The sequence below is a fragment of the Magnolia sinica genome, chromosome 9 (assembly GCF_029962835.1).
Source record: "Magnolia sinica isolate HGM2019 chromosome 9, MsV1, whole genome shotgun sequence".
Lineage (NCBI taxonomy): Eukaryota > Viridiplantae > Streptophyta > Magnoliopsida > Magnoliales > Magnoliaceae > Magnolia > Magnolia sinica.
This window is the reverse complement of record NC_080581.1, coordinates 90066187-90090310: the sequence shown is the minus strand read 5'-3', so window position 1 is coordinate 90090310 and position 24124 is coordinate 90066187. Positions and strand designations below refer to the sequence as shown.

The 24124-nt window shown below is 38.6% G+C and overlaps 1 protein-coding gene across 4 annotated transcripts; it reads left to right on the top strand.

Moving 5' to 3' along the window:
- Positions 1-11141: 11141 nt before the first annotated feature.
- Positions 11142-23908, top strand: LOC131256040 (KH domain-containing protein At5g56140-like). Of its 4 annotated transcripts, none has more exons than XM_058257034.1 (7): positions 11142-11368; positions 12626-12726; positions 17306-17457; positions 18877-18996; positions 19090-19206; positions 22722-22865; positions 23289-23908. In XM_058257034.1, the coding sequence occupies exons 1-7, from the start codon at positions 11259-11261 to the stop codon at positions 23436-23438; spliced, it is 894 nt and encodes a 297-aa protein (XP_058113017.1). In that variant the 5' UTR covers positions 11142-11258; the 3' UTR covers positions 23439-23908. The 4 variants fall into 4 exon arrangements, with proteins under 4 accessions (XP_058113017.1, XP_058113020.1, XP_058113019.1 ...); XM_058257037.1 differs by having other exon boundaries at positions 11143-11368; positions 12641-12726; XM_058257036.1 differs by having other exon boundaries at positions 11143-11368; positions 17309-17457.
- The last annotated feature ends 216 nt before the right edge of the window (positions 23909-24124 follow it).

Below are 24124 nucleotides of genomic sequence, written 5' to 3'. Positions count from 1 at the left end.
ATGCATACAGAAGTACATCTATTGCAATGGGGTATGGCATAAAACTTTCTGGATCGGGTGATTCTATCCATCCAACCATTGTTGTATTATCTTCCTAACCATCCATCAACTGATCCAATGCCTAAGATCACTTCCTTTGGGAGTTGTTTTATGTAGTACTTGAGCATTGTGAGCTTCGAACCATGTTGGACATGGGCTCGTGGGGCCTATTTTTCTCCTTTCCTCCTTTGTTTTCTCTCAAAGGTTTAAAGTTGAATTTCAAATTCATCTAACTTAGATCAGATAAATGTGAGATTGGATGAAACCCGATAACAGGGATAACTTCTCTTATGAAAAGCATCCTGTAATTTTGAGAGTCCATAGAGAAAATAGAGAGAGTGAATACCATATCCTATGTCCATTTGGCCTATCTTTATATGAATCAAATTGTAGATTGTAATCCGGAGCCATCTTAACTGTAGAATTAAATCGGTGATCTGACCTCTTTGCTATCGTAGTAGTTAGATGAACCAGTAGACGTGTATTGTACAACTTTGACTTTTGCAAAGGTCTTATATCGTGTAGATCATCGAATCCTGTCTTCCAAGCCGACTTACAAAACATGGACCCTTTATTACAAACTGGTTGATCATGACACAAATCAAATTTGCACCATATAATTCCTCTTTGACCGATTCTTTCAACCATCCATTTATTTTGCAGCCATATAGCCCATCTGATTGGTAGATTGCCCTTTTTTTTTTGGGCAGAGACATCTACGCGGTGTGGATTGCCGGATAAGTTGTTTGGATCTTGCACAAGTGTTAAATTGACACGTCTCATTGGAAATTATATATATATAAAAAAGGTCCACACCCATATCTATACTACCACCATGGTGATTTTTTTTTTTTTTTTTAATATACAACATGCCCTATGGTATAATTGGATTGGATCTAGGTACAAGGTTCAGTACCTTCATCATGCATGGCCCAGTAAATGACTTTGGGGCCAAAATTAAGATGGTCCATTCATAAGGTAGGCATGAAGAGATAGATGGTTCACAAACTAATGGTCAATATTCAACGTTCATGTGTGGCCAGATAATGAGTCTAGTAGAGTCAAACAAATGGGAAGTCTTTAAATAAGGCTGGTATACTCACATGCAGAAATAATCAATGCATGCTTGACAATGATCAAAATGGTCTTGATGGATCTCCAATGGGGTCCACCTAGATCACCTTTTCAAAGGTTGATTTTCTTGGGAGACCAATAGCAACTTTAGTGAGTAGCATTACAAAAAGCTGTGATTGAGTTGATCTCATGTGCCTTTATTCCTGCAACATATTTCATGTACTATAGAGATTAGAGTATTCCTAATATAGTTGAATCTGCAATTATGGTAGATGTTATTAATTTGATCTTGTCAATAGATGCCTCTTGATTTTGTTACAACACAGCCTAACAATGCCAAGAGAAAAGGGAAAATATTGCTGTTTTCTTCCTCTACAAGTATCATTGAATCCGCAAAGAGAGGAAATCCTTTGAAACAAAAATTAAAGTAGATAAATTTTATTGAATACAATTCTTTTACAAAACACATATGATGTTTTCAAAATAAAAAAATTGCTGAAAATAATAAAATCTGCAGACTTCTTTGTCAATAAAAATTCCCAAGATTAATATACTAACCCTAATAATGACTTAAAAATCCCTAAAACATGCAAAGAGAGGACAACTGTAAAGCTTACTAAAAATACCAAGTTCTAATTTCATATGCAAATTTGACCTACTAAATGGAATTTTTGGCAAAATTGGTTAAGGAAATCAACATATGGTAATTTTTATCCTGTAAAGTTTGTAACATATTGCAATAGGATATGTTGGAGCTAGGGGTGTACATCGAGCTGGCCTCTGCTCGACTCGGCTCGGCCATTGGTTGACCTCAGCTCGAACTCGGCTTAGCTTGGTCCTTGAGCCTGATTGGCCAGCTTGGCTTGGTTCAGTTAGCAGCTCGGGCCAGCTCGAGCTGAGTTCGCCATTAAGGCATTTCTACAAACATTTGGACTGCACCTTCAAAACCCATCTCTATGTGAAACAGAAGCAATAGTTTTACAGGTATTTTATCAAACACCTTCTAAACAACATAAAAACCAAGAAAAATCAAGAAAAAAATAGTATTTGTTTCATGAACATACCTTATCAAACACTTAGTGAGCAACATCAATGACAAAGTAACCGAGTCACCGAACTGGTTCGATTCGAGCTGGATTCAAGTTGGATTCGATCCGAGTCGAGTCGAGCTGGGGCTTGCTCGAACTCATTTTTGAGCTCAAAAAATCAGCTCAACTCGGCTTGAACTCATCTTCAAACCGAGTCGAATGGAGCTTTTTCGAGTCGAGTCGAGCGAGCTAACTGAGCTAGCTCGGTTCGTGTACACCCCTAGTTGGAGCCTTAGCAATTGAACTATAACCATATTCACCATTTTCAATAATCTAAATTGTTTATATAATGAGTAAGGATGAAGGGAGAGAGAAAAAGATAAAAAAATAAAATTGAAATGAAAATATTTTGAACTAATGATTTGCAATAAAAATCATAGAGTTCTTTGTTAATAAAAATCCAAAGATCATTACACTGACACCAGCAATGACTTGAAAAGCCTAAAAACAATTAAAGGGATGACAACTACAAAACTTACTAAAAATCCCAAATTCTAATTTCATATGTAATTTTGACTTAGTAAATGGATTTTTCATAATATCACTCAAAGCAAACTACTTGTGGTGGTTTTTATTCTATAAAGCTTGTTGAAACCTTTCCAACGATATATTATGAGTAAAAACTAGAGATTAGAGTAAAAAGTTACGGTTGTTGGAACTCGCATTAGGTTGTATTTACCCTGGATTCCTTTCGATCTACTGTTCATTAAGTCACCTGCTACTAATTTTACATTGTGGTTTATTAGAACATCTTTACATGTTTCAATGGGATGTGTTGGAGCCTTACCAACTGGGGCTTTTTTCAATAGTCTAAAGTATTTATATAATGAGCTTCTACATAGATGAAGGAGAAATAAAAAAACTCAAATGAAAATATTTCAAACCTATGATTATCAGGGGCCATTTGGATACGACTAAACAAGTTTATATATATATATATATATATTAACTTATAATAGTAGATAAGTAACTTATTTAAAATAAGTAAATTTGGCCTATGATTAATAATAAGTAGTTTTTTTAATTATTTATTATTTATTTTTAAGTTACTTAATCACTTCGGTTTAATAAGTAGAAATCAAGATATGCCACTTAAGGCATAAGTAGCTTATTTTAAGTAACTTACGATCCAGAGGCCCCTTGAAAGAATTCACAGTATCATTAATATTCATAAGAAAAGATTTAAATGATCAAAGCATTTAATTATTCAAATTTAAGAGATTATTTTTTAAATTTTCTTCTAATGCAATGGATTAAATAGTAAAATTTAAGGCATGTTTGGTTTTTTAATTTCCCATGAAATGCAAGTAAATGAGTATTACATGTGTAAAAGAAATAAAAAAGTAAATTGTAATCATTACATTTTCACATAATAAAATTATCTTTTTACCAAATAATCATCATCCGTTTATATTTATTTACCGCTGTAATTTGGAAAACCAAAGTCTATTTATAAAAATAAGGTTTTTATTTTTATTTTTTGAAAGTTGCAATTTAAATACTAAATAAAAATAAAAATGAAAAGCAAAAGTATTTTCTTTTATGTTTCTCTAGCTTTGTGCCTATGTCAACTTTATACATGCTTATGTCATCAATTGTTTTAGTTTTCTTAGCTTTTGTTTCTCCCAATATTTCATTAAAAAATGGAAAAAATTATAAAGAAAAGGAGGAAAATATAAAGACTTTATTGCTGTTAAAGAGAGCATGGTCTATACTCATGCAATGGAAAATTGCTTCACGTGGCACAATCTGGGCCTCACTTTAGATGGGTTAGAAAAAAGTGGAAGTGGATTGATTGGCCGGTGTCCACACACCACTGACCTTAGTGGTGTATGTGCGTGGTGGCTTCGAAATGTACCAATGGTTGAAAGGAGATCAAAGTTAGGTGGGCCCCACAATGATGTATTTATTATATCCACACCGTCCATCCCAAAAATGAGTCATATCCAAAACTTAAGTAGACTACACCACAAATAGCAGTAGTGCAATGATTCTATCGTGAAAACATTTGTTGGGTACACCATGATGCTTATTTTCAATCTAATTTGATCACGAGGTCACACAAACCTGGATGAAGAGAAAAAACAAGTATCATTTTGGTCTAAAACTTTTGTGGCCCAAGAAGGTTTCAATAGCCGATGTTCAATCTCCCATGGCCTTTTTGTAGTATCGGCCACTTGATCTTTCGAATCTATCATATTTTTGGTCTCAAGCCTTACAACTAACTCACCAAGTGCATGGACACTTTGGATATAACACATACCTCATAGTGAGGCCCACATAACCTAGTGATGTCAACACACCACCAAGGTTGGTGGTGGTGGTGTGGTACACCAATCAACCGGAGAAAAAAGCAGGACTGAATAATGCTCGCACCAGCCCATTGTTGGACCTTTATCAAGGACGTGGATGGCGAAGCGTACGGCCTGGTGGCTTATTCAAGTCTTCAAGATCTGGTTATCCCACCATAATAAATGTAATATATCCACACTATCCATACATTCTGCCGGATCATTTTAAGACATGGGCCAAAACATGAAATATATTCAAAGCTCAAGTAGACCATACTAAAAGCAGTAGGATTAAGAATTTACCATTAAAAACTTTTTGGGGCCATGAAATTTTTAGATCAAGCTAATACTTATTTTTTCCTCCATCCAAGTCTGTGTTACTAAATGATAAGATTGGATGGAAAATAAATATCATAGTAAGTCGTAGGAAGGTTTCAACCGTGGGCATCATTGTCTTGCAATTTTCTGTGTTGTCTACTTAAGCTTCAAATCTGCCTCATTTTTTGTCCTAAAAAGATCTCTCAAAGGGGCACGGATTAGGTACTAGGCTATGTGATTTATGAGTTTTATTCACACCGTCCCTCCATATTTCCATATCATTTTAGATTATGAAGCAAAAAATAATGAATATCCAATGCCCAAATGGACCACACAGCAGCAATTAAATTCCTACCATTGAAAATTTCTTAGGGACCACAAAAGTTTTGGATCAAGACAATATTTGTTTTTTCGCTTCATCCAATTGTATATGACCATATCAATAGGTTTAATGGAAAATAATTGACACAGTGGACCCTAAGAAGGTTTCAATGGTAAGAGTCCTTAGTACCACTGCTTCTTGTGGTGTGGTCCACTCGAGCCTTATATCTGCCTTATTTTGGGTTTAGTCATCTAAACTGATATGGAAATATGGATGAACGGTGTTGATAAAACTCATAAATCACGGTGGCCCCTCATTGGCCCTCGGAGCCTCTGCCTGTCCTGAGCACAGAACAGGCAGGGATAGTACCTAATCCACGCCGCTCCCAAAGTAGCTGGACAACATGAATATAACACATACATCATGATAGGGCCTACAGAACTTGGTGTACTCTTCCATCTATCAATAGTTACCATGAAAAGTAGTAGTAAACAAACAAATCATCTCTATTAATCTTAATTTGGAATTATGACCAATCTACGGTGGGGCCCGTATTTGGATGGTTCAGTTTGAACTACTTAGAACGCATGTGCTTGACCCATAACATCCACTGTCTACGCAATTACTCACAGAGAAAAAGGCAAAAAGCTGACTTCCATTGCAGGGAAAAGTCATGTCCTTGATTCAAAGGAGCACCTGTGGAACAGGTAGACACGATGAGGAATGACAGACCTGTCTGGTAGGGCTGTCACCGGGCCGGGCATTGGGCAGGTCTTGGGCCAGATTTTTAACTGTCTCAGGCCAGGCCGTGGGGCTGACCCTATTTAAAATTCTAACTTCTCGAGCCTGAGCCCGACCCTTTAGCACCCGTGCTGGTGAGAGGGGAAGCGGACTGGCTGGAAAACGGATTGGCTACTCCCCCTGCCACCAGCCAATGGCTGATGGTCGGTGCTCTGTGGGCCCCACCACGATGTATGTGTTTCATCCATGCCGTCTATATATTTTTCCAGATAATTTTATGATAGAAGACCAAAAATGAGAATATTCCAATCTAAAGTGGATCACATTACAGGAAATAGCGTTGAATGAGCAAGGACCATTAAAAACCTTCTGGAGGCCATAAAAGTTTTGGATCAAGCTGATCTTTGGTTTTTCCCTTCATCTGGTCCTGTGTGACCTAATCAATAGATTGGATGTCAAATAAACAGTACAATGGGCCTTAAGAGGATTTTAATGGTGGATATCCAATCACCATTGTTTTCCCGTGGTGTGGTCCTCCTGAGATTTACTTCCCTCTCATTTAATTATAAAACTCTAAAATAATCAGTAAAAATGAATGAACAGAATGGATGAAACACATATATCATAGTGGGGCCCACAGAGTACCGACTAATCCGTTTCAGATTGGCTGGGGTACCACACAATAGCTATATAGGTGCTGTAGGCACGTGTCATGCCAAGACGAGCACTGACACTGCTCGAGCTCTAAGTTGCACGAACAATTCAAATTCAAAAGGAGATCAAAGTTACATGGCCCTACGGTGATGTATTTATTATATATATCTACACCCTTTATCATAATTCCGAAGCATTACCCAAAAAATAAATCATATCCAAGTATCATATGTACCTACCTCAAATAGCATTGGAGATAATGATTTTAACTGTTAAACAATTTGTAAGGCCAATTATAATGTTTATTTTCCATCCAATTTATTCATATAATCACAAAGACATGAATTAAGGAGAAAAACAAATTTCATATTGATCCAAAACTTCTGTGACCCAAAAAAAGTTTCACTGGTAGACGTTCAATCCCCCATTGTTTTTTGCAGTGTGGTCCAATTGATAACTAGATCTGTCTTATTTTTCATCTCAAGCTTTAAGACAAGCTTGCCAAATGGATAGACAGTTTGGATATAACACATACCTCATAATTAGACCCACAAAACTTACCGACATCAATACAACTCTATAGCTGGTGTGAGGTACACCAACCAATCCGCTTCCAGTGAGAGGGGTGTGTGCGCGTGTGTGTGTATTTATTGTACATCCATGCCGGCTACCCATAATAAAATAGATCTAATTCTTAGATGGACTACACCATAGGAAATAGAGATAATTGACCATTAGAAACTCCCCGTGACATAGAAAAGTTTTGGATCAAGCCGATATTTGGTTTATCATTTTGTCCAGGTTTGCTTGGCCTTATCAACAAGCTAGATGGCAAGTAAACATTATGGTAGCCTTTAAAAATTTTAATAGTGGGCTTTCAATCACCATTGTTTCTTATGACGTAGTTTACCTAAAATTTTGAATTGCTTCATTTTATCTTGTGTTGTATAAAAATGAGCGGGCAATATATATATATATATATATATATATATATATATATATATATAGAGAGAGAGAGAGAGAGAGAGAGAGAGAGAGAGAGAGAGAGAGAGAGAGAGATTGCGTCCTATCCCGCTTGAATGGTAATCCATTTGGGCAGGGCTTTGTGGGGCCCATCGTAATGTAATTGTTTTATTTAAGCTATTAATCACTTTTCTCATATCATTTTAAGGTATAAACCAAACACTGAGAAAGGTACAGGGCTTAAGTGGACCACAAAGTGAAGATCTAATTTCCACCATTAAAAATTTCTTGGGAGTTGGAGAAGTTTCGAATCAAGTTAATATTTGTTTTTTCACTTCATCCATGTCTACATGACCTTATTAATAGGTTGGATGATAAAAACAAATCACAGTGGCTCTTAGAAAGGTTTCAACGGTGGGTATCATTATTACTGCAGCTTCCTTCGGTGTGGTCCACTAGAGCTGTGCACCTACTTCAATTTTATATACATACATTAAAATGATACGAGAAAAGCGTTAAACTGTGTGGATAAAACACTTACATCATTGGAGGCCCCACATAACCCTACTCAGACGGATTACTGTCCGGGTGGGGCTAAGATGCAATTCGTGTCCTATATATATATAAAAGGAAAACAGATTAGCTACTCTGCAATTCGTGTCCTCTATATATATATATATATATATATATATATATATATATATATATATAAGGGAAACAGATTAGCTACTCCCCCTCCCACTAGCCCCGTGGTTGGTGTTTGGTGCTATGTGGGCCCCACCATGATGTATGTGTTTCATCCATTTCTTTCATTCATTTTAAAAGATCAGTTTAGTGCTTGTTCCCAAAAATGAGAGGGATATAAATCCAAGGTGGACCACACTACAGGAAAACAATAATGATTGGATATTCACCATTAAAATCCTCCTAAGGCCCACTGTACTGTTTATTTGACATCCAATTTGTTGATTATGTCATACAGACCCAAATGAAGGTAAAAAACAAAGATCAGCTTGATCTAAAACTTTTATAGCCCTCTAAAATTTTTTAATGGTCAACATTCATTCAACACTGTTTCCTGTAATGTGGTCCAGTTGAGAGTGGGATATACCTCATTTTTGGTCCAATACCATAAAATGATCTATATAAATAGATGGACAGCATGGATGAAACACTTACATCATGGTGGGGCCCACAGAGTACTGACCACCAGCCATTGGCGGGTGGCAGGCGGAGTAGCCGATCCGTTAGTTCTTACTCGGGCACCAGTGGCAGACCCACGAGAGTTTCCACAAGAGGTCGTGGGTTTGAATGTCGATTGTGGTGAAATTCTACTGTGGTGCAGGGGATGTGACGATGGCTGTAAAAAAAAAAAAGTGGGCCCCATAGTCAAGGCCACGCCATGTTAGTTAAGGTGGGCCACACCTAACCACTCCCTCAACAGGCTAGGCTAGGTTTAGGCAAGACCTCAACTTCAGCTCCGTGTTCAACACAACTCAAACCCTAATGGGCCAGGAGATTTCGAGTTGAGCTGATGGTCTGTTTTACATGGTCTAAATTTAACCCAATCTGGACCGTCGGTCCTGACACTCAATCCAAGCCTAATCTAAGAGTTCGACGGTCCACTTTGTCAATTGACAGTGCAGCTTGCTTATCAACAAAGCTGCTATTTGACGGATAGGATTGAAGGGGGTCATGTTCTCATGCCGTTAATGGAAGAGACTAAAAAAAAAAATTGATGTGTGCTGTGTATTACAACCTTAGATTGAGAGCCCAAGGGGCACAAAGTTCTATGGAGTTTATTGCAATGTCCACGTGACATCCACTCCGTCCATCAGTTTCTTCAGCTCCTGTTAGGACGTGATTCCAAAAATGGGGTAGATCCAAAACTTCCTTGGGCCACACCACAAGAAACAGTGAGATCTTATGATGAGGTGATGTGTGGCTGTGGTTTGTTAACACGATGGGATCCCTTTGAATGGGGGTTTGAATTCAATATCTTTGAAGCTAGGTGATCTTAACAGCGTCATCAGCCGTCCATAACGTTAAAGACACCTCAACGGTTCATATTCAACGGAAAATAGTTCAAAGATTTCCCTGTTGTGAGGCTTTATTCTGTTGGAGAATGGGGCCCATCTCCAATAATAGTGGGCCTCATTCAATCAATGGTCCTGATCACAAAATAAAGGGGCTGGATATATGTAATCTTGCGGTCATTAACTTATAGTGTGATGACCGTTAAATAGTATAGTTGGCAGACACACAACTCAAATCAAACCGTCCATGTTATGGGACCCACTGTAGATAGGCCACAAAATCAAAATGAAATTTATTGGAAGATCCTATAAGCTGATTCTTGAACTTTTGAAATTTTTTCGTTTTAACCGTCCATCAGAGCCAACCAATCAACCAGAGATCACTCCAACGGTAGATTTAGCTCACGACTCACTTAAAGAAAGTGGGTCCCACAATTTCAAGGTTTTTATAGGTTCGTTCTTGTGCCACGTGTACAAATTTTGAGTGCATAACTACCGCACACTGCAGGGGTAATCAAGGAAGAAAAATAAGAGCTGTCGACAGCCATTCCGTGCCGGGACTCGGACTTAGTAGCGACCGCTCTAGTACCGACGTGGGTGCTGATCAGTCCTCTGTGGGCCCCACCATAATGTCTGTGTTTTATCCACGCCATCCATCTGTTTTTTAAGATCATTTAGGAATGAGATGAAAAATGAGCCAGATCCAAATCTTAGGTGGACTACACCATAGGAAACTGTGATGATTGAACATCCACCGTTAAAAACTTCCCAGGGCCCACTATGATTTTTTTCCGACTGTTTCCTGTGGTGTGGTCCACATGAGATTTGGATCTGCCTCATTTTTTGGATTTGTCTAAAAGGAGATGGGAAAACGGATGGACGGCGTGGATGAAACATATACATCATGGTGGGTCCCACAGAGCTTTCCAGCACACTACCGAATGGAGTCCGTGGCCAGGGTTTTACTGTTCGTTTGATGGGATGGCCCTTCTACTGCACGGTGTGGATGCCTTGGAAATCTCCTTGTTTGAAGGGTTCCTCAGATGTCGTGGACCTTTCGTGAACGGATGGGATCTTGAGAGGAAAATTCACAAATAACGAAGATGAGGATCTTCTAAATGGAGAGCTCCAAGCCGTTCAGATTTTTTTAGCAGGTTGCCTGGGCCCCACTTGCGGAGAATCTTGTATCATAATGAGCGGGACCCGACACCCGCTCCTTGAGGACTGCCAACTGCTCCTTCTTTGCACGTAGTGACACGCGGCAACGCAGCATGTAAATACGAGATCCAAGCCGTTCATCAGATGGGTCCCACTGTTTAGAGGCCTGTCATGAAATTCAGGGTTGTGGGAACATCAGATAGGTAATTAGATTGCATGTGAACGTTACTAACCGTCCATTTCTTTTCTTATATAAGCACTGAACTCCTGATTACCAGATTGTCTGAATTTTGACTAAAGGTTATCTATACAGTGGGTCCCATCTGATAAACGGATTAAGATTTTCACACGGTCACATATTGCTACACGTGTGAGAGACCAGTACCGAAAAAAGTGCACTCGAATGTACCTTATCGTACTCTTCGGACAGTAAATCAGCCTCTCCTCTCTCTCTGTCTATAAAATTTACTCCAGCCTTAGGCCGCTTCACCGACTCTTCCACCCCTTGTCGCCGGAATTCGCCGCCATCTCACCTGAATCTGGCCGGAATCTGACATACATCCCGCCGGAAAAGATGTCATCCGGCAGGTATATGGCCTACTCGCCCTCTCCCTCCACCGCTCCTCAGTCTCCCCACATCTCGGGCATTCGCTCCGCCTCCTCGGCTCTCGTTGAGCAAGAAAAGTAATCTTCTACCCTCCAAAGCCTCTTTATTTACGTAAAATACCCTTCCTCTGTACTCGCTTTTCCTTTTTCTGGAATCTGATCTGATATAATCTAAATCTCGATTGTGTACGGTGCTCGGCCCGAACAAAATGGCGTTTTTGTTCGGCCCAGCAGCCGTTCATTTGGGATCTTCTTTCCTTCGATCTAAGCCGTCTATCCGACTGGTTTCATCGCGGATGGGCCTTTCCATGAGATTATCCTCTCCTGAATGATTTCACTATACTTGATTGGCAACCTGGAATTGAACGGTTCAGATAATGCCCTAATTCGACAGGGAGAACTCTCTACCGTTCATGGTGTTATGGTGTCCTGTCCTGGAGATTATTGCTGTATGGCCCGTTCGTAGTGGGACCCATCATGTGAACGGTCTGGATCATTGCTAGGCAGGCCTCAGTGTTCAGTTGCTGGGTGGGCCATTCCATGTAGTTATCCTCTCCTAGACGAGCTGAACTCAATGGCCTATGTTCATCAGGTTGAAATCTCTACCGGTCATCGTGCTATGATTTTCTGTCAGTGAGATTACTGCAGTATGGCCCAATCGTAGCGGGCCCCATCATGTGAACGGTCTGGATCAATGTTAGACGGGTCCCACCTGTTCAGTTGCTTGATGGGACACTCCATGAGGTTATCCTCTCATGATGGATCTTAAAGCCAATGGCCTACGTTCGACAGGAAGAAATCTCTACCAGCCATGGTGTTTTGGTTGCCCATTGGGGAGATTACTGCAGAATGGCTCATTCATGGTGGGGCCTATCAGGTAAATGGTCTGGATCAATGTAAGGCGGGCACCACCTGTTCAGTTACAGAATGGGCCATTCCATGAAGTTATTCTCTTGTGAATGATATTAACTGTACTTGATAGGTTACCTGCAAATGAACAGTTCAGCCCACGGCCTATATTCGATATAGAGAAATCCTACCAGTCGTGATGTTATGATTTTCCATCAGGAAGGGATGGCCCATTCCTAGTGGGGTCCATCATGTGAACTGTCTTGATCAATGTAAGGCAGCCCATCCAGTTGAGTTGCTGGTATGAGCATGAGGAAAAAGAGAAGAAAAAGAGAGGCTGTTGTGCTTGAACTTGCATTGTATATATTATTCACTACCCTTTTTTAGGTATCTGACTTATTTCGTGTGGTGGGAATTAATGATAATTCTGGGTTGATATGATGTATGGATGTCTTTTGTGAATGAGTTTGAATGATGAGAATGCAGTGATTTATTTGGTAGGTATCTCTCTGAGTTGCTGGCAGAGCGGCACAAGATCGGTCCATTTACGGCAGTGCTTCCTCACTGCTATCGATTGCTGAATCACGGTGAGGTCCCTAGCTGCAGGTTAATCGCCTTTCCGCTTTGAAATTCTATGTTTAGATATTAAAAATGCTACTGTACAATGGTGTCTCATTTTTAGGCATTTTCCACTCAGATGCATTACTGAATTCTCTCTATGATGTTCTTTGGTTTCAGCAATTGGATGGTTCCTTCTGATAGATACATGGAAATGGAATTTTGAATTCCATTGTGGGAATGCTTGTCTGTTTGATCTTAGTTGTCGACAACTGCCTGTACCATTGTTGTGGTATGTGATGGATTTTAATGAACTTATATCATTGGATGGCCAGATGGGGATGCGCTATTCGAGTCATTCGGACAGTTGGAGGGGGTTTATTTTTTAGTTGCAGGATCCTTTTAACTAGGTGCTCCTCCTACATGAAATCCCCACTTTGGAATCTTGTTCCCACTCCCACCTCCTACTTATTTACATTTTGAAAGAGATGCTTCCTGTTCCTGTACCTGATTTTGTTACCGCACTTCATGCTTTCATGAAACTATATTTCATTTATTGGGTCTCCTTGAAGCAAGCTGTTTAGATTATTGCGATTGCGATTGCTATCCTTCTGATTTGTTATTGACCTATTTTATCACATGTTGATTCACAGGAATCTATCTGCTGGCTGGTAAACGAGAATGTGCAATTGTTCACGAGTGTTCCTAAGCCTTGGGGCTTGGGTATATGTGAAAGGAAAAAAATAAAAATAAAAAAATGGACCAGATAGAGCCAATGAAGAGAAAACGGTTTACTCTTATATAAAAGTGCAACTTGTACAGGTTGGGTCGGTTTGAAGGTCAACACGAGCCCGACCCAACCTCAAGCGGACCCAACTCACAACCTGATCCAACCTGAATTCCAACCTGAGGTGCACTAACTGAACCATACCTGAATTCCTCTATACTCAACTTTAAAGCAACCCTACCTAACCTGACCTGAATGCATGTGGTTATTCCCAACCGGACCTTACCCAACCCAAATTTGCTCAATCCAAGCCGAACCCAATTTCAAATCAGTTTGGAGTTTTCCAACCCTAACCCCCCAGGGACCCTGACAACCCAACCTAACCCGACCGGAACTTGGGCAAGTTGCAGCCATACTTTTATATCATTGATTGAGTGAGTCAATCCTCTGTAGGAAATTTTGCAGTTGATTGCAGTGCAATGTCAAATGTTGTTGAGCAGTTGTGTTGTGACTGTCCACTTTACCTGTTTAATTGAAAAATAGTTGACACTGAGTTAATAGATGGTCTTGACAAAAGGTACTGCACTGGTTAATTTCTTGTCAATCATGCAGTTAATTGGTGTTATAATGGATGCCTTAGCTGAGGGAAAGTCATTCAGTGTGATTTGCAGGGTCTCTGTCTGGAGATAGTTCGATCTTCATTCCATCTTCCCAGATGCATCTCCAGTCCAATCACTGCCATCTGATTATGATTATGATTATTTAGCATTAAAATAATAAAAGTGAAAGATCGTCAATTTTGTGGTTTCATAAATATTTAATAGTTGCTGATCTGTAAGATTGGTGCACCTAGTAAATTCATTGGAATCCCTATTCCTTCTTATCAGTTGTCACTCCTGTGTCAAATCGCACTTCACACTTGTGTTCCTGCTTCCTAGCTGTTTATACTAGATAACTTTTTCAAACAGACGCTTCCCCACTTCTGTAGCCGAATCCGTTGCTGCTTCACTCCATGTTTCTTGCAACTATGGGTTGGATGGTACTAGTTATGTTGAAATAATACTGCTATGCTACTTGGGGCATGTAGAGAATTGACTTTCGATGATGATGTGGCAGTCTTTGGGAATGGATGTATAGGGTTCTAAAATTTCCAATATGCAACGGGATTGAAATTATTGAGTTGTTCATTTATGCTGTTTGTGGGTACTAGACAGACTTGATTAAAACCATGCAACACAAGTGTAACATCCATTGAGGTTTAGAAAATCTTCTTATAGTATCCTAAAAGACTGTTCAAAGGGGTTCACAAATCATAAGTACCTTCGAACCGTTGCAATTTGTAAGTTCTGGAAATTTATTAATATCTAGTTAAAATGCTAGTCAGAAAGACATTTGTTTTATTTCCTAGAAGACAGGGAAGTTCTTTCTGAAGAAAAATTAGCTAGAAAAAAGAAAGTATGTGGTTCTTTAAAAATGCCTATTTAAAGAATAATGGAATGCATTAATGTACTCATTATTCTTTAATAGCCTGTGAAGTTTAGGTTTCTATGTCTTGGGATTTGAATTGAGGTGCTGTCATGGTTTTAAATATTGGTATGCTATGGCCATATCAGCCAACCCCATTACGATATGGGGTGAACTGGTTAGATAAGAAAAAAATAGGCTTTATCGGCTAATGCCAGTATCAATGATGCCACAGGCTTATTATGGTTGATGTGACCCCAGTGCAATCACAAGGGTCCTGTTATGAAATTTTTATTTTTCAAAATATCTTGCTTATCAACTTTTTTCTTCATTTCAACCATTAATAGAGTAGATCTTGGCCTATTTTGAGGATGAAAGCACAAGATTTGAGTGGGATTCAATGAATCAGAGTAGAATGGACCATTTTTGGTAATATCCTAAGAAAGGTAAACCATCAATTTTTTTCTTCGTTTCTTTCATCATCCTTTTGTCGTATTCATATGGAATGGGCCCTAAATAATATACCAAATCATGCTTGATTTTTGTTCGATTAGGACTTATTTGTTGAGTTTCAGCAGGTCAAGTTGACAACTGACATTCTTATCAAAGAATGGTTTGATACATCATTGAGTACAAGTTGAAAACCACAAAAGAAAAGAAGAAGAAGATAGTTTTGATGTTGACATTCCTATTCTTCCATTTTTTTTTTTCAAGACTTATTTTTTTTTGAAAAAAAGAAAGAAAAATGTCCAGTATGGGCCTATATTGTCCAACATGGGTCCTGTACAATCCTATACGCCCTTGTTAGAGAATATATTTGTATTTTTCCAAGCTCACTTGGGACACCATTTTTTTTGGTAGTGTTATCTTGATAAAATTGGGTTAGAGCACTATATTTTTGATCACTAATTTTTACCAAATCTCTCTCTCTCTCTCTCAACATGGTATCAGAGATAGGGTTTCATTGACCTAGTTCTTTCTACCTTCCCTCCTCCTTTCCTTCCCTTCCCTTTCCTTCTCCTCTTCCTTTCTCTTTCGATTTTTTTTTTTCTCCTTTTTTCCTTTGTCCTTATCTAACAGCCCTATATTATATCGCTTTTTGGCCCAGCTGATAAGCCCATCAATCCCATTATTCAAAACCCTGCATGCAATGCTTCATTTATGAAGGAAGAGAATTATAACATTATGAATCAATCATTACATTTGCCCCTAGCATGTTGCAATGGTGATACTACTACAGTTCATCTGCCAAAGTAACCAAATTGTTAATTCTTGCCCAAAACTGAAGCTGTTTTATATCTGTAAGGTCAGCAAGGAGTAGGTTCTTATTAGGTCATTAAATTTGGCTTTACTGACCGGGTGAGGGAGTGGCTACATGAGAACCTTGACTTGTTGCTTCCAAAAATGAAAACCTACTAAATTATTAATAAAAGCCTTTCTTGAACTTATCCCGTTGACAATTTGCACTGCCTAATCCATATTTCTTTAAGAAATCATTTATACTGAACTGCAGAAATATCATTGCATTCCTGATAATATGTTAGGTTCTAACAGCGACCTTCGTTGGGATTGTGGATGTACATACCTGTGCATGTGCATTTTATGGAGTTTTGATTGCAGTAGTGTTAGTGAAAAAAGAGCTACTGCTAAAGCTATTTTTAGCAGTAGCTTAGAACAAAGGAGTCGTTACTGACGATGGTTCTCCTATTTCTCGCTGTTAATCGTGACATAATATGGTCAACACTATTTTATTTATGAACAACTAGGTCTGGTAAATACATATGTCTATAGTAGTTATCCAATTAGTAATACTTTATTTTGAATGATAATACTAGCATTTTATTAAATCAAGCAAGAAGGAAATGCACACCTTGAGTGTGTCTTGGAGGAAAGGGTGGTGAGAGATGATCTTTCCCCTGACAGTCCAGGGACATCACCCCAAGATGCCACCAAATCGTCTCTATTACATCCCGAGAAAGCTGTTACCCCCATTGCCCAAGAAATCGTTACTTACTGTAGCTTGAATTGTATATCCTCTAGTTTGGCCACCTTATCATTCTGCATTAACTGAAATAGCCTGACGTATATCTATACATATGCGTGTATGTATGTATTTATATACTCGATTGCCCTAGATATTGATAATTACTGTAAGCTTGAATTGTATATTCTCTAGTTTAGCCACATTCATTCTGCATTAACTGAAATAATGCTGTAGATGCCCTTATATATGTATGTATGTATGTGTGTGTGGGTGTTGGGTGTCCAAGGAAGTAACCTGTTTTTCTAGGCTATTTATTGTAAAAGAATTACTTACATTGACAGAGTGCTAACTTTGATATATGAAACCGTTTAATCAACCATGTTGACTTCAACTAACTGGTACACATCTTACTCTTGAAATTGAAATTGTGAAGCAGAAATATTGCGTGTAACCACACTGTTGGGGAATGCATCTCTTAGAGATCAAAGTGGGCTGGAACATGCTAGCCCTCTGACTTCTGGAGGGTTATTTTCAAATGGAGGAGGAGCTGACATGAATGGATGGGCGTCAGCATTTCAATCGGAAGTATGGATACTAATCATTAACATAACTCCTTTTTCCATCCAATATTTCTACTATTGACAAGCATTACTGACATTGTTTCTTACAGCTGGTGCTAACTTGAATTAAATTTCCTGTTTTAGTGATTGAGTTATGAATTTCGACTGTTACTAGGATTGGAATACTGACATTATTACAAAAGAATGGCAAAGAAATAAACTTGGTTTCTTGGGGGCTTTCAAATTAGCTTTTACATCAGGAGTTGTTAAGCAATGCAAAATCTGGCCGCCTCTTTGTTGGGAAAATTTTGTCATTGTCGCATAGATACTAACATGGAAGGCTGTTTGAACCAAAGCCTCAAATGCCAAAAGTTAGAAACTGGCAAGTGTGAATGCGCAGCAAGATATAGTCAGTGATGTTGAACAGATAAGAATGCTTTTCTGCATTGCACAACTGAATAAGGGTGCACTTGGAAGTACCTTGGGAATTGAGGGTGGACAAGGTCCATTTCTGGCAGTGGTTCATTTCAAGTGGTACTTGAAGTGAACAAAATATTATTCAGGGTAGGAAAACTGATGACTTGACCGTTCAGGTTTTGTGTATTGGACTAAAAAAACGGTCCTTTTTTAGGTACTAACATATGCTACCTAAACACATACTAACATATGCTACCTAAACACATGGTGCCAATATTCAATCATAAATAGATATGGTAGGCAATTATTTGCTTCCCGATGACATTTGTCGACTGCTTAATCATGTTTCTACAATATTTATTTCAGTGCTTCACTGATCCTAGTTGAGTTTGATTTTGTATATCGTCATGTGATCACTGCCTTGTTCTTCTGTAGCTTTAATAATTATTTACCTAAAATGCCCAGCTAGAACATTAAGAATCATCTGAAACTTAAATTGTGTCAGTGCATTCTAGAGCTGAAGCTATTGAATTGTAGAAGTTAGGCCTTCAAGTTCGGAAAACCTTATAGCTGGGGCAAAGCTATGGTGATGATAAAGGTTGTGGAAACCTTGATATAAATGTCCATGATGCTTTGGCTGTGTTATTTTTTTGTTACGTCTCTTCAATTTCAGCTTCTATTGCTTGAGAGCATGACTATTTCGTATTTCTGTTCAATCATTATATTTTTGTTTAAGATTTTCTTTAGACTGCGATTGGTTGCACCAATATCATGAAATTTCATGATTAATCGGTCTAATTTTTGCAAAATATCATGATATTTGGTGCAACCAAACACATCCTTAATCTTTTCATCTTGTTCTAATTTCACTTCTATGGAGAGTTAAAAGCTGCTTTCAATAAAATATTATTCTTCATTGAAAAAGGTGACACCCTCAAATACTGTTCTGTTCGTCTTCCCTAGTGATTCTCCTGGCATTTTTCTTTTCCTTTTGCCTATTTGATAGGAAATTGGGTTGTATGTGCAGAGGTTGGGATTGTTACAGCCATCATCAGCACATGGCTGGCTTGGATCACAGGGAAGCTCCTCAGGTCTCATTGTCAAGAAAACAATCAGGGTTGATATTCCTGTTGACAAATACCCTACTGTATGCCACAACGTTTTGCTCCATTCTGGTATTTTCAAATCATTTATCTCATTCTCTAGGCTAATAAATTTTCTATGAAATTCCCTTTTGTAGTACAACTTTGTAGGTCGCCTTCTAGGTCCTAGAGGGAACTCCCTTAAGCGAGTGGAGGCAAGTACTGAATGCCGTGTCTTGATCAGAGGCCGTGGCAGCATCAAGGATCCAACTCAGGTGATAATAATGATTTTTGTCATTCTTCCTAACAAGTGTGTAAGGACCTGAAAACTCTACTTGAAAGTTACTCAAACCTTGTTAATCAAACTCAAAACTTGGTTGCATCAAAGACTCAGTTGACTCTAGCAAAGTCTAGACCAGTGTTTTAAATAGCGGTAGTGTGTTGGGTAGCGTTCAACCCTCTGTAGCGTGTAGCGTAAGCTACGCGATACTTCTATTTTTTAATTTAAAAATAGGAAAAATATGATAAATAGTAAGAAAAAGCAATTAAAAAAAAATGCCTAAAAGGATTTTCATTTTTTTTTTTTTAAGTATAAGCATGTTTAAACAAGTTATTAATTATCATTTATCAAAAGCCAATCTACATATATAAAATTATAAACCAAATTAAATAATTCTCACATCAACAGCTTTCTAAGCAAACCACTATAGTTAATGTCTAATTGAAACCACAAGTCACAACTCATAAGTATGAAAAAGAAATAAAAATCCCACTGGTTAAGAGTATTAAGTACAATTCATATGTCATCAATATAAAGAGGCGTTTTCAAAAACCTTCTTTCAAAAATCCTTTTCCTTTTATTAGTCTTAAAGGTTTTTAATGTGTGAGTTTCACACCAACTTTAGCAAAGGATCACCACCATTGAAAGTGAAAGTAAACAAAGAAAGGTTTGATTTTAACTTTACATTTTATGCTTTTTAATAATATAAAATTTACACTATTTTTAACAAGCAAAACTTTTTAAAAAAATACACTGTAGCATACGCTACAAATGCTACATGCTATACATTGTGACCCTTGTAACGTACGCTATAGGGGATTTACACTATTTAGCTATGCTACATAGCGCTACGGCTATGCTATGCTACATTGCGTACGCTACTGCTGTGCCACAAGCGCAATTTGAAACACTGGTCAAGACTTGATAGTTCTGTTCTAGCTTTGTGTTTATCTCCTCCTTTGTCTCATTAATCAAAACTATGTCATCTACAAATGATAAACACCATGGGACCTCTTTTTGTAAATTAGCATGCTACTAGGTGCATGAGAATGTTCCATATACTTAGCCCACTTGATCATTTCTCTCTCTCTATATATGATCTCTCTGTTTGTGTGTGGACACACACACACACAGGTTTCGCTAATGTCCCCACCTTCATGGGGACATTAGCAATGCCCCCAAAGCTTCTAATTGGTGCTTGGGATGCCCAATCATCAATCTTGACAATTAGGGACAAGCCATGGTGCAAAAATAATGTCAATCAGATGATCCTAAGCATCCAATCAATAGCATGGAAAATGGACAATCAAGATGAAGTGGAGAAACAAAATAGGTCCAATCATCATTTGAACCATCTATCTAATAAAGCCCACTTTGTATTGCTTATTATTCCAAAGTAGCACTTTGAATTGATAATTCTAACCATGCGATCTATTGCTCATAAAAAAACAGACAGTTGGAACAAATTGGCCTCATTCGTAGGGTTAGATGATTGTTGTTATTCTTGCACCATGGCTTTCTCCCAACGGTACCATTGAATGAATGGTCCAGACTGACAATTGTGCATCCCATGTGTAAATTAAAAGCATTGGGGATGTTGCTAATGTCCCCATCAAAACCCTACACGCATTTATGTATGCATACAGCAATGAAGGCGTCCATGCAGGCAACCTCGTAAAAGCGCTTTAAAATGTGTCAAGATTGGGTAAGCCATTTGTGTTAGAGATCCAGGCCATTTACTAGGTAGTGTTCAATGTGAACATGCCATTGATCAAAGATAATGTTGGTTCCGCTGATTAGGCAGGTTGAATTTGTATCAGAAAAATGGGTGGTTACTGTTTAGGTAAAATGATGTCCAACAGTCCTAATTTAATGAATATGTGTGGCTCACTTGATGAAAGTACTGTCCTGATTTTTAGTATATGGCATGTTCATAATGCCCGCTGCCTGATGAACGGTCTGCCACTTTGCATCAAGGGCCATAAGTCTCATTGAGTCACTGTAATTCTGGAATTAATTGCGAGTCTTCTTCTACGTATGTTATTAAAAGTTTCTATGGGCTAGACTCCTAATTAATTTTGCAACAAAATGGTAGTGATTCGTCATCCTCACATATGCCACTGACGTTTGACCATCAGGACCATCCAAATTGTGGGTTCCTTTGTGGATGGAGCATATATTTAAAATGACACTCGTCAAGGAATCCCGACCATCTGATAATTGGCTGTGAAATGGAAGGTTAAAAGGAAAATAGTGGGTGGTCCGAATTCTTACTGAAGCTTAAATTGTTATTTATTTAATTATTTTTGAAAGATGAAGCTCAATTTGTTAATATTTTCTCAGATCAAATTTTCAATTATGCTCCTTCCACGGTTGGGTCAGTGATTAGGATGGTTTGGATTGCTGTATGTCTATGCTGTGTACAGTTGAAGAGTCACCACCATTTCTTAAAATGGTACAAAACTAACATGGGATTATATCCCAGCTCCCAAAATTCCCATCACTTCTGTAAATTAAAGAAGACAGGCGGTTGCATCATGCTTCATGGGACAACATGTCGGGCAGTTAAGGAACAACATGTCATATGATGAGTGTAGCTGAAATGAGTATGTTGAGATAGATGAGTGGCAAGACGATGAAGAATAGAATTATAAATGAATGCATTTGAGGGTACTTAGGAGTAGTACCAATAGTAATAGATGACTGAAAGTAGACAGATGGTTTGGTCATGTGCAATGGAGACCAAGAACCTCACCAGTTAGGAGTGAGTTGGTACAAGTTGAATGCTCTGAAAGGGCAAGAGGAAGGCCCAATAGGACATGGATAGAGGTAGTTAGCAAAGAAGGCTTCTGGTCCTAACTGAAGATATGGCCTTCAATAGAGTGGAATAGCGGAAAAGGATTCATGTAGCCAACCCCAATTACTTGTGATAAGGTTTAGATGATGATGACAAAAAGGTTGCATCATAAAAGGGCTGGGGCTCAGTCTGGGCTTGGCCTTGGTATAAACATATTGGGATGGGTTCGGGCCTTTCTTGTTGGCCCATCATGGGCCCAGGATGGGCTCCAGCCTAGGTTCATTGGCCTGTTGACAGCCCTATCTGTACCACTTGTATCACTTTCTCTGTTTCACAGATTGTTATTGTTGTAAAGTGTTAAAGACATGGGCTGATGTGGGATCATAGCATCGTTCTTTTCCTTTATTTATCTACCTGTATTTAATCGAGTACCTGTATATAATCAGTACTTGTCCAGTAGTTGAACTTCTAAACTAAATCAAGCATTAAGTTAATCTTGATTGACTTGATTCATTAATTTCAATATTTTTTTTATCAAAGATTTGAAGAGTAAAATAATCTCACTTGATTTTAGCATTTCCCTCCCTTCTAGCTTTACTGTGTACTTTTCTGAGTTTCAAGTTGAGTTGGATTTGGACACCTCTGTCTGAGTTGATTGTTGAGTTTTTAGTTATTGCCTGGCATAACTGTAGTTTTATTTTTGTTTGTAACAGGAAGAAATGATGAGAGGAAAGCCGGGGTATGAGCATCTAAATGAGCCTCTTCACATACTTGTTGAGGCAGAATTACCAGTAGAAATAGTTGATTCCCGACTGATACAAGCACGTGAGATTCTTGAAGACTTGCTTAAACCTGTGGTAACTTTTTCTCCTCCCTGACCTTAAAATTCTTTTCATCGTTATTAACTATTCCATGTATTGGCCTCTCTCTCTCTCTCTCATGCAAAAACGGTTACGTAAGGGTACCAGTGGCCACAGTTACATATTACACGGCTATAATGGCCAAAAAAAAAAAAAAAAAAAAAAAAAAAAACTGTAATGGCCCATTACGGCCCTGCAACAGGCGAAATAGCCCTTATTACGGATCGCCACTGTGCTGATACAAGTTTTTTTTTAATTTTTATCAAAAGAAAAAGAAGAAGCCGTCACTGGCGAACCGCCTATATTGTAACGGTAACAGTGGTGGGTGGCCATTACGGCTGCTGTTGTCGTTATGGAATACCTCTCTCTCTCTCTCTCTCTCTCTCTCTCTCTCCATTTATTTTATTTATTATAATCCAGGACGAGTCACAAGATTTCTTCAAGAAGCAGCAGCTCAGAGAGCTTGCACTGCTCAACGGCACACTCCGTGAGGAAGGTCTGCACATGTCTGGCTCTGTATCTCCCTTCCATAACAGCCTTGGTATGAAGAGAGCCAAAACAAGGGGGTAGTAGCGTCAACATAAGTAGGCAGCAATGCCAATTCCCATGAGACACGTGGCCTAGACGGCCTGCTTTCCATCGGGGGACCCATCCCTGATGGGTGTTGGTTCTAACTTGTTTCCATATGAAGTGTGCTTGTATGCTATTTGAAGGGTTGATGATGCTAGTGTGATAGTGGGCCACTTCGTGTGGTCGTGGGGCTTCCAAGTTCCATCTGTGTTCAGCAAGTTTGATGGGCCAAAATCTTATTAGTGTTTCCTTCCGCTTGTATTGTTAAGGATATGGTTTTGCTGTCAGTTTTGATATTTATATTTTACAGTTGTGGGGGTATTGTATGGAAAGAAAATGCATATGGCTGTATACGAAATGTGAGCTGGAACAATAGCAGGTCTGTTTTTGGTAGGGAGGGTTATGTGCCAACTGTAGATTATAACTAAGTTGTGGTGATTTTATTATCAGTTTATTTGGATCTTCTGTTATGAATACTGTCGCATCTTTCATATCTATGTTTGCCGCCGCTTCTATTTGTTAAATTTATTGCTGCTAGGCTGTTTGGTGCCATACTCTGATATTCCATTTTTCAGCTTTTCTATTTCGAAGTGGCTCTTGTTATGGTCAAATTGGAGAGATTGAGAATCACAGGGCCCACCTGATGTGTGACACAGATCTTGCACCTTAACTGCTTGACGGTCAAG